General features: G+C 38.1%; 1 protein-coding gene across 1 annotated transcript; it reads left to right on the top strand.

Moving 5' to 3' along the window:
* On the top strand, positions 1 to 7,696 carry LOC147278475 (Leucine-rich receptor-like protein kinase family protein). The gene is made up of 27 exons (XM_086250055.1): positions 1 to 727; positions 1,071 to 1,209; positions 1,334 to 1,405; positions 1,535 to 1,606; positions 1,736 to 1,807; positions 1,897 to 1,968; positions 2,088 to 2,159; positions 2,266 to 2,337; positions 2,447 to 2,518; positions 2,607 to 2,675; positions 2,778 to 2,849; positions 2,950 to 3,021; positions 3,185 to 3,256; positions 3,519 to 3,590; positions 3,674 to 3,745; positions 3,832 to 3,903; positions 4,066 to 4,137; positions 4,212 to 4,283; positions 4,364 to 4,435; positions 4,566 to 4,637; positions 5,145 to 5,213; positions 5,325 to 5,396; positions 5,548 to 5,621; positions 5,798 to 5,926; positions 6,050 to 6,397; positions 6,645 to 7,015; positions 7,174 to 7,696. Exons 1-27 carry the CDS (start codon positions 622 to 624, stop codon positions 7,552 to 7,554), a joined length of 2,982 nt encoding a protein of 993 aa, XP_086106181.1. The 5' UTR covers positions 1 to 621; the 3' UTR covers positions 7,555 to 7,696.
* The last annotated feature ends 3,694 nt before the right edge of the window (positions 7,697 to 11,390 follow it).

The raw sequence follows: 11,390 nt of genomic DNA, 5'->3' as shown, positions 1-11,390 counted from the left end.
CCAAAAAATATACAGAGATAGAAAGTTGAGAGAGAGAGAGAGAGAGAGAGAGCAGAGCAGTAATGTTGCAGGTTTTGTAGCAGAACTCTGGCATGTGGTTTTTTAACTTTATCCATGAAAATAATTCTCCCTCCATCTCTCTCTTTGTTTCACTTTCTAGCTCTCTGTCTCTCTCTCTCTAGCTTGTCGTTGTTACAGTTGTATTTAGAGGAGGAGAAAGAAAGGCCTATGCGCCAGAGCGATGTGATTGAACAAAGCAACAGGCTTTAGTTTCTGAATATATCATCAGGTCGTCACACCCAGAAAAAAAAGACTTGAACTTTCAATAAAAAAAGAAAAAGAAAACAAAGACCAGAGGCAAGGACTGCCAAGAGCTTTCATAACCCAATATCAGCCTCTCACACTCCTCCCACTTCTTATTTGTAAGTGGTTCAATGTAGGCAGGTCCAAGAGAAACTTAGAGAACGAGGATGAGGAGAGATTCTTCGTTTGGCTTTTGAGGGTGTACGGGTTTTGCTGCTGTGATTCGAAGTGGGCATTTGAAGTGGAGTTTTGTGTACTTGAAGAAAGAGCCTTTCTTGGGGGATTGAAAGTTTGAAACTTTCGTGGTTAGTGCGTGAAATGAGGTTTAATGGGAGGGCAGATATGGCATTTCGGGTCGACTACGTCGTGCTTCTGGGTTTTCTCCTTTGTGTGAGCAGCTTCGGTTATGTGGATTCAGAAGACGGTGAGTTACAACTCTTGCTCTGTTTGGGTACCCAGAAAATGCACCAAACATAAGACTATAAGAGAATATGAAGTTTGAACCTTCAACCAAGCTTAACTTAAGTGACTGATAGTAGCAGGCTTCTATTTCGTATTTTTTTGTTGTTTCCTCTTTCTCTGCAGCCAAACAGGGGATACCCATCTGTTTTCCGAACAAATTTCATCTGGGTTTTAAGTGTGTGCTTCAAAGTTTGGAACTTTATGAATTGGGCTAGCTGGGGGTTTAGTTTTATTTTATTGGGTTTATAACTTTTATGTGTGCGACTGAAATTTTGATTACAATATTATCAATATATAATATGAAGGAGCAACTCTGCTGGAGATAAAGAAGTCATTTAGGGATGTGGACAATGTTCTATATGACTGGACAGACTCGCCCTCTTTAGATTATTGTGTTTGGAGAGGCGTCGCATGTGACAATGTCACCTTCAATGTGATTGCACTGTAAGACCTTTTCTTTTCCTTTTGGGGTTGACTTAATTACTATTCTAATTATTATATTTTCAAGACAACAATTGGTTCTTTTTGTTTCATTTTGGTTTTGCTGTTTTATATTCTCTGTGTGCAGTAATCTATCTGGTCTAAATCTTGATGGGGAAATCTCACCTGCAGTGGGAAATCTTAAAGGCCTACAGTCCATGTACTCTTCTTTAACACTTCTTTGCCGCTGTTTAATGCTTTTTCATTTTTGGGTTTTGCAAAGGTTCTAGCTTTTATGTGGTGGGAGGTTTAAGCAAGGATTGATTTTCATGGTGTCTTCTTTGATCAGTGATTTGAGGGGAAACCGACTTTCAGGCCAGATCCCAGATGAGATTGGTGACTGTTCGTCTTTGAGAAACCTGTAATTTCTTTAACTGGATCAGAATTCTGAATGGTTTATGCTTATAACGTTTGCTGGTTATAATTTATAAAAATGTCGGTTATTAACTCCAAGTCAATTGAATGTTTCATTAAACGGGGTTAATTTTAGGGACCTGTCCTTTAATGCGATATATGGGGACATACCATTTTCGATATCCAAGTTGAAACAGCTGGAAAATCTGTAAGTTACCGAAGAAACTCATTTTTTATAAATAAAAGAAACTTGTATATATGTTTTATATGAATCTTACTTTTTTGTTGGACTTTCAGAATTTTAAAAAATAATCAGTTGATTGGACCACTCCCTTCAACTTTGTCCCAGATTCCAAACCTCAAGATTTTGTAAGTTCCTACTAATCATTTATCATTAATGATAATAATAATAATAATAATAATAATATTGTTATTATTATTTTAATACCCATGACTGAATTTCCTATATTCTGGAATGCTTGTTCTAGAGACGTAGCGCAGAATAATCTCAGTGGGGAAATACCAAGGCTTATCTATTGGAATGAAGTTCTACAGTACCTGTGAGTAAATTGCTAAGTTGATGATACTAATCTTTGTGAAATCCATCTGGTGATGTTATCTCATTTTTTCATGTCAATTTTATTATTTTTGTCCTCTGCATTGTAGTGGTTTGCGAGGCAACAATTTAGTTGGAACTCTCTCTCCAGATATGTGCCAGTTAACTGGGTTATGGTATTTGTAAGTTAACATCTAATCACTTCACTCCTCGAGCCTTGAGAATATTTATATTTTCCAGCATATGAGATACTTTAAGCAGTCTTAACATTCTTTCTGTACTATTCGCCAGTGATGTGAGAAACAACAGTTTAACAGGTAGCATTCCTCTAAATATAGGGAACTGCACTGCCTTCCAGGTCTTGTACGTATTTCATCTGACTTGTGAAGTTAAATATCTTCTAATGCCTGAGTAGGATGAATCAATTATGTTTTCCCTTTTTGATTTGCAGGGACCTGTCCTACAACCAGCTAACTGGAGAGATTCCATTTAATATTGGGTTCCTGCAAGTAGCCACCTTGTATGCGCTTGCAATTTCTTTGAGATAGTCTGCTGCTTGGTATGTCTTCATAAAATCATCAATTCTTGTTGTATTAAATTTCCTTGGCTTTGTGCTTGCAAGGTCATTGCAAGGTAATCAACTTTCTGGGCGTATTCCATCCGTGATTGGCCTGATGCAGGCACTTGCTGTTTTGTAAGTGCTTAAGCTTGTGGATTTCTGTTAAATTGTATTTGCATTCTCTTTACATGATATGTCTGTTTTTGGTCTTATCCCTTCCTTGTCTCCAATACAGAGATTTGAGCTGCAACATGTTAAGTGGACCAATCCCTCCCATTCTTGGAAATTTGACTTATACAGAGAAATTGTAAGTGCATGCTTGTACTTAATGCAATGTATTACTTATTCCTCTGGGTGTATTTTCTCAATTTTTAAGGGATAAATTATGTTGAAAATAGTTACAAATATGCTGGTGCATGGCGTCAGTCCCTTGTATGCGATATTTTGACTTCAATGTCTTGTCTATGTAGGTATTTGCATGGTAACAAGCTTACCGGATCAATTCCCCCAGAGCTCGGACAGATGACAAAGCTCCATTATTTGTATGAATGCTTTATCACTTTCCTCTTGGATTTTTAACATTTATTTCGGACAGATGACAAAGCTCCATTATTTGTATGAATGCTTTATCACTTCCCCTTGGATTTTTAACATTTATTTCATGCTTAATGATGTGGACTACATATGAATCTGAGTTGGAACATCTTCTTTGTTCTTATATCTATCTTTTTTATGTGTATTGTTGTTCTCCAGTAAGGAAAGTTCAGAGAACATTTTGTCTCTAAGTATTGCTTTTCCTTTCAGGGAATTGAATGATAACCATCTTTCTGGACACATTCCACCTGAACTTGGGAAGCTTACTGATTTGTTTGACCTGTAGGTTCTCTTGCCATGAGGTTTTTATTCAGAAGGGGTTTTGCATGTTTTAAAATTTGAGTTACTGATCAACATTCTTGCAGAAATGTTGCTAACAACAACCTTGAAGGCCCTATCCCTGATAATCTTAGCTCGTGTACAAATCTCAACAGCCTGTAAGCATATAACCTCAAATTGTTACATTGTTTTATAATATAGTTTAAGGTAGTCATGCCCTCATGCCTACTTGATTTGGTCTCAGCAATGTGCATGGGAACAAGTTGAATGGAACCATCCCGACTGCTTTCCAGAGGCTGGAGAGTATGACTTATCTGTAAGTTCCACCAATCTTTTCATAAACTTTGGTCTAAGGTCAAAATATTATAGTTGTTTTTTGCATAAACTTTCATGTTCTTCATGGACTTGTCATGGGGTGGAAAGTAAGAATAAAGGTTTCTGTCTCATTGCTGTGACAATTTTTGTTCATTATTCCCAGAAATCTCTCCTCCAACAATCTTCACGGCGCAATTCCAATCGAGCTATCTCGGATTGGCAATTTAGATACTTTGTAAGTATTAAATATTCTAGTATTTTCTTTTTTATTGCTTTCTTTGGATAATGCATGTTTATATTTTTGCACAGGGATCTTTCTAAGAACAAAATAAGTGGATCAATACCTTCCTCGCTTGGTGATTTGGAACATCTTCTAAAGCTGTGAGTTCGACTGCTTGACTTTTTGTTGCAATGGTTATTCCTTTTTCTCTCTTTTCCTGACACGTCATTTCATTTGGTAGGAATTTGAGTAGAAATCATTTGACAGGATTTATTCCAGCAGAGTTTGGGAATCTAAGGAGTGTTATGGAAATGTAAGTATTTGTTGATTCTTTAATACTTCTTTTGAATGAATTAAATGGCTACTATGTTATTCTATCCTCATGATTTTTTTTAAATTAATACAATATATATATATATATATATATTTTTTTTTTTTTGCAGAGATCTTTCAAATAATCAGCTCAGAGGCTTAATTCCTCAAGAGCTCAGTCAGCTGCAGAACATGTTCTCACTGTAAGTTGCCATGTTGATCTCCATTAATTTAGACCTGTGTATTCACTGAAAAGAGTAGCAATGGTTATGTTTATGCTGAACTAAGTTCCTAATGTCTGGCCATTTGCTGCATCGAGTAGCTCCTCCTGTTTACAGTATGAATGGCCAATAACAAAGGCAAAACCTTTATAATGGAACCAATTTGTTAGTTGTCCAAGGTTGACTGCTGAACATGAACAAATACAAGTATTATCATTATCCAAGTTATGCTGATCCAAATTTGACCTTAAGATATCAACATTTTGATGGATAATGGCGGTCCATGGGCTGTATAGTTAAAACGTTATCTGTTGATTTTAAGGCATGAAAGAGTTTAAGTAGGACTTCAGGTCCTGGTGCCATGCATGTCTTTATGCCTTTTGTCTTCTATTATTTAAAAAATAAAATTTGGCCTGTTATGATACTATAACTTGATGTTGCTGGTTTGCTTTGATTTTGTTGTTACTCACTTAATGCGAATTATTACAGGAGATTAGAACACAACAATTTAACAGGGGATGTGGTGTCGTTGATGAATTGCCTCAGTCTTGCTGTGCTGTGAGCTCACTTTTCATGAAACATACCAATTTCATTTTTATGTAGCTCAACCTGATGGTAAAATCACCCAAGGTTTTATTTCGGAGCACTAATATGACTAATTCCTTGCAGAAATGTATCTTATAACAACCTTGCTGGTAATATTCCCACAACCAATAACTTCTCGAGGTTTTCACCTGACAGGTTAGAGAATCTGATTGTATTTCCTAAACTTCATAACAATTTAGCTGTCCATTGAGGGTTCAGCTTATTGCAAACAGCTCACAAGTTCTCATTGCTTCCAGCAGAACTTTTTTTCCATGTTCTTTGGCTGATCCGACTTTTTTGTGTGCAGTTTTATTGGAAATCCTGATCTTTGTGGCTATTGGCTCAATTCTCCATGTCATGAGTCTCATCCAACAGAGCGAGGTAAATATGGCTATCAAGTAAGACCATCATTTCTTTGTATGCTGAACATCAAAGAGCTCTGATGGTTTGGGTCCCACAATTTGATATAACTGACTACATAATCTGTCATTGCATGACATACATCGAATCATGAAGAAATTTCATTTTTCGATCCTATCCCTTTCTTCTCTTTGCAGTCACGATATCTAAAGCAGCTATCCTGGGAATTGCTCTTGGTGCCCTTGTGATTCTTCTCATGATTCTTATTGCCGCATGCCGACCATACAATCCAACTCCTTTTTCAGATGGTTCACTTGACAAACCAGGTACCTTTTCTCTGTTAGATAAGTATATTCAACTGCACACTCAATGCCATGAAGCTTAGATGTTAGTTTTAGTGATGTAGAAACTGTCTGGTTAATCAATTTCATTTGCTTGTGAAATAACAGTTAATTACTCAACACCAAAGCTAGTGATTCTTCACATGAATATGGCACTTCATGTCTATGAGGACATTATGAGAATGACTGAAAACTTGAGTGAGAAGTATATAATTGGTTATGGTGCATCAAGTACAGTGTACAAATGTGTTCTTAAAAATTGTAAGCCAGTGGCCATCAAGAGACTCTACTCTCACTATCCTCAGTACTTGAAGGAATTTGAGACGGAACTTGCAACAGTTGGCAGCATCAAGCATCGGAATCTGGTCAGCCTCCAAGGATACTCCTTGTCTCCTTCTGGAAACCTTCTTTTTTACGACTACATGGAAAATGGCAGTCTCTGGGATCTCCTTCATGGTAAGTTCACATGTTCCTAGATGATCTGTCATGCATGATTATGTTGCCTTATCTATCTAATGGTAATTGAACCATTTTCATCTAATAAGAGTTGGTCAATAAAATAAAAATGTTACTCAAGGTAAATCGTTATAAAGTAGCCTTCTGGAACATAATCAATGGCTTTATGTAATTGATTAAAATGCTGTTAGTGTTGCAAAGAATTAATTTCTAATCATTTTTTTTATATACTGATTCTTTCTCTTAGGCCCTACCAAAAAGAAAAAGCTTGACTGGGAAACTCGTCTCCAGATAGCAATTGGAGCAGCCCAAGGGCTTACCTATCTGCATCATGATTGTTGTCCCCGCATCATACACAGGGATGTGAAGTCATCTAACATTCTATTGGACAAGGATTTTGAGGCTCATTTAACTGATTTTGGCATTGCCAAGAGCCTATGCACCTCAAAGTCCCATACATCTACTTACGTGATGGGCACGATTGGCTACATAGACCCTGAGTATGCTCGAACTTCCCGCCTTACTGAGAAGTCTGATGTGTATAGTTATGGAATTGTCCTGTTGGAGTTGCTAACAGGAAGGAAAGCTGTAGACAATGAATGCAATCTCCACCATTTGGTGAGTCTTTATCTCATGATCTGTTCATTTTGTTCTGATGTTGCCATATTTTAGCTCAAACTTGGGTCATGAGTATGTACTTTTTGATGCTTACTGTGCATTCAAACAAGATTCAGTCACTCAGTTTCTCACATAGTATTGCTTCATATTTGTCCCAGATCTTATCTAAGACAGCAAACAATGCTGTCATGGAAACTGTAGATCCTGAGATCACGGCCACATGCACGGACCTTGGAGCAGTGAAGAAGGTTTTTCAGCTTGCCCTTCTATGCGCAAAGCGACAGCCAGCAGACCGGCCAACAATGCACGAAGTAACTCGAGTGTTGGGAAGTCTTGTGCCATCGCCCACACCGCCACCACCAAAACAATCATCAACCAACAACCCACCATCCACACTCCCATCTGCCAAAGTGCCTTGCTACATGGATGAGTATGCAAATCTCAAAACCCCACACATGTTAAACTGCCCATCAATGAGCACCTCAGATGCCCAGCTCTTTCTCAAGTTTGGAGAGGTCATTTCTCAGAACAGTGAGTGAAAAGAAGCATTAGCATGAATTGTAATATTATTATTATTATTATATGTATCTCAAAAAGGTGTAGTGGGAGAGCAGAAAGTTAAGTTCATTGAAAATGTGTACAAAAGATTTGGGCAAGGAAAAGAAGAACTTTTTACTAATAGATTTTTATAAAAGTGTAGTAACTAGATTCATCTGCGAATGTAGTACTATGCAGAGCTATGGTAGTGACTTTGACTTGTCTAGCTGGGACCACTTGCTTAAGGGTCCAGCATGGTCGGGGTTAGACATGGTCTCAGAGGCTCAGGCTCTGAGGACTTGGGTGTGTGTAGCCTGTGGTCCTGTGGAGGTGCATTATATGCGTGAACAGCAATAATGCACTGTGGACTGTGGAGCCTCAGCTGGTCCATGTCAGTCTGGTGAAGTTAAAGCTCAGACCAGTGTTGCCTCTCTCCTCATTATTGATGCAATTATTTTCAAAATTTGTATTGGGGTAAATTTTGGCCATCTGTTGTTGGGTTTTGTGCCTTCCAAATTCAATTCACTGATGCTGGACTGATCAAATCTATGAATTAAATACAAATAATCAATTTAAATTTGATTATTTTATTCAATTAAATGTATTTTGTAGCCTTGTAGGTGAAATATGAACAATCAATTGTTGCGACCAATAACTTATTCTATCACATTTTCTATTAAGTTAAGATTGAATGGTTGATGGAATTATAATTGATTGTCACTTCAATTGATTTGTTCAACTTTGACAATTGAAGTCCAAATCAGTCAGTTAGAAGTCCAAAGTTCCAAACCATTGCCGATGATTAACTCAGCAATTTATTAGGGTAGTCGGAATAGTCTGGACCTATTTAGTTATTCTGTTAAGAGATAGAGGTGTTGAATTCAAATCTTACAGATGTTGTTGATTAATAAAAAATAAAAAAGATGCTAGCAACAGACAAGCATTGTGGGTCAGACCTTTCTCCAGCAGAAAAAAAAAAAAAAAAAAAAGGGCCAGAGCTTTCACTCTATGGGCTTTGAGGTATATGTATTTGGGCCATCTGAGGCCCAGCAGCCTATGGGTTTGCACTCTATAATCTCTTTCATTTTAGTCTTGTTTATTTTTGGGCTTCAGCATCCATTGTACACCCAAAGAAACGAATAAACAATTACAGGTCATGTACCTGAAATAAATCCAAAAATTAATTGCACGCATTTAATCTAGGCAGAGGATATTTGGTAGCCCCAAAACACTGCATCCATGTAGTCCAAAAGTTTTAATTCTTTAATAAATATTTTAAATTTATACAAGTAAATGTTCTTAATACTAAAATTCATATTATTATAATTTATAGGCTTATTTGCACATTTGGCACCTAATTTTAAGGTTTTGTCTCAATTTATCCCCTTACATTTTTTTGTCTCGCATAATCTCATGAATTTTTATGCCGTGTCCCACGTTGTCCTATTTCGTCAACTTCGTCTACACCACAATTAAAAATGCTGATGTCAAAGGGTAATTTTGTCATTTTAACTGTTAAATATTTTTAAAATAATATTTAAATTAATAAAATAATAAAACTTTAAATCAAAATAATATTTTAAAAATAAAATCTTTAAAATCAATTAAATATAAAAAAAAAAAAAAAAACCAAACCCCTCCCTCCCTTGCGCATACCAGCCCCTTCTCTTCCCACCATTCCGGCCACCCCTTCCCCTTCCCCACCCAGCCTTTCCCCCTCCACCGTCGCAGTGTCGCACCTCCCCCCAACCCAACCTGACCCCGTCGCACTCCTCTCAACCCCCCAACACAGCCCCGTCCACCCCACCCACCTAGTCCCCTCCCTCCCCGCCTACCTATCCCCGTCCACCACCCCACCCCACCCCACCCAGCTCCCTCCCTCCCTCCCTGCCTACTTATCCCCGTCCACCCCCTCGACCCAGCCCCGCCTCACCCCACCTCCACCCATAAACTGTCAGCCACGCCCCACCCATCATATTTCTCATTCTCATTCCCTCTCTCTCTCTCTCTCTCCCTCTCTCTATCTCCCTGCACATGACAGCCCCAACTCCTCCCCACCCAACCAAGCTTCGTACCAGCCTCACCCTTCCCTGATCTTGCCCACACAGCCCAGCCCAGATCGGCCCACCCCCAACTCTTCCCCCGCCCCTCCCCTCCCAGCCTCACCCTGGCCCAATCTGCCCCACCTCGTCCTTGCTCTGCCCCTATCTGCCCCGCCCAGCCCCAGCTCGGCCCACCCCCACCCTCACCCAGCCCCTCCCCTGCCCCACCCAAAACCCCTCCCACACCCCCTCCCTCGCCCCCAACCCCACCTCAAACCCACCCCACACAATCCACAGATTTTTTTTAATTACAATTTTTTTTAATTAAAATTTCAGTGTTTATATTTTTAATTAAAAAAATGTGGGAGGGTTGCCAACATGGCGTATTGGGTCCCACAAATTACCACATGGCAAAGACTGGTCCTATGTGGCCGAAAAGAAGAAATTACCTCATGGCAAAGATTGGTCCTATGTGGTGTAGACGGAGTAGATGCCACGTCAGCATTTTTAACGGTGGTGTAGACGGAGTTGACGTAATCGGGCAATGTGGAACACAACATAAAAGTTCAAGGGGTTATGTGAGACAAAAAAAATATAAGGGGGTAAATTAAGATAAAACCTTAAAATCAAGTGCCAAATGTGCAAATAAGCCTAATTTATATTTGGATTACTGCTATGAATTTTATTTGTGCATAATCTTCTAACTGATGCATGATCGCCATTAAATAATTTGACATTGAATTCCACAACAATCATCCTAACAAAATACAATCTTAATAACAAAGTAAAAAAAAAAAAATATGAGAAATTTTATTTATACCCAACAATCTTCTTTTCTTATCCAACGTTCTCACTACATCCAATATTCACTTTATTTATTATTCATTTTCTCATTATACCCAACTCACTTTCTTATTCTACCTCTATGTTATTAAAACCTACACTCACACTAATATTTTTCTCCTTACCCACCTTCACTTTCACCCCAATTCCCAACATTAGTCTCATACTAATACCCAACTTATCTAACCAACCACATCCCACCGAAAAGGAAAGATACACACAAACAAGGCCAGTCGTGCCCAGCTCATCGAGGTCATGTCGCCACTATCATCATCGCCATCTGGGCTAGACCTCCCTACCGGCGCAACCACCCATTGCCACTGCGCGGCCTATCAACCTTCCACCTACTTCAAACAAATAGTAACAATCTATAATATTTTGACTTGTTTATCAATTAGAAAATTCAAACACATTTTTCAAAGTTTTTTTGAACAAATCTTTCATATTTGATGATAAATATGATTTTTTTTTTATGAATTTTAAAGAATTGATTTGAGTTTTGTTGCGATAAATGTTTTGTTTAAATTATAATTTATTCTTAATAATAATTTCATACTGGGACATGATGGTTTATTTATGTTCAAAATTTATGTTGGATAAAAATATAATTTTTCAAAAAATATATACGTATTTAGCAATTCAAGACAGCAGACAAAGAGAATCTGTACGTTTTTTATTTTCATGGGAAAGAGAATTCGTACGTTTGCAAGGATCAAAATTTCAAATACCATTTTTCTACAAAAAAAAAAAGATTCGAAAAAATAGAAACGAAAATTTCGTAACGTTCTCGCTTCCCACCGAATATACTCGGGTAAGTCAGCGGGGTCAGCATCTTCAGATTCCAAACTTACAAGTTAAAAAGCTAGCGTGCGCCGTGTGGTAGCTGCGCAAGGAAAACCAAAATAAACCGCCATTAAAAAACGCAAACAACCAGTGACTCGTCTCGTCCACAG

The sequence above is a fragment of the Dryas octopetala genome, chromosome 7 (assembly GCF_963921425.1).
Source record: "Dryas octopetala chromosome 7, drDryOcto1.1, whole genome shotgun sequence".
Lineage (NCBI taxonomy): Eukaryota > Viridiplantae > Streptophyta > Magnoliopsida > Rosales > Rosaceae > Dryas > Dryas octopetala.
Note: the sequence above shows the minus strand (reverse complement) of the source record. Positions and strands in the feature narration are given on the sequence as shown.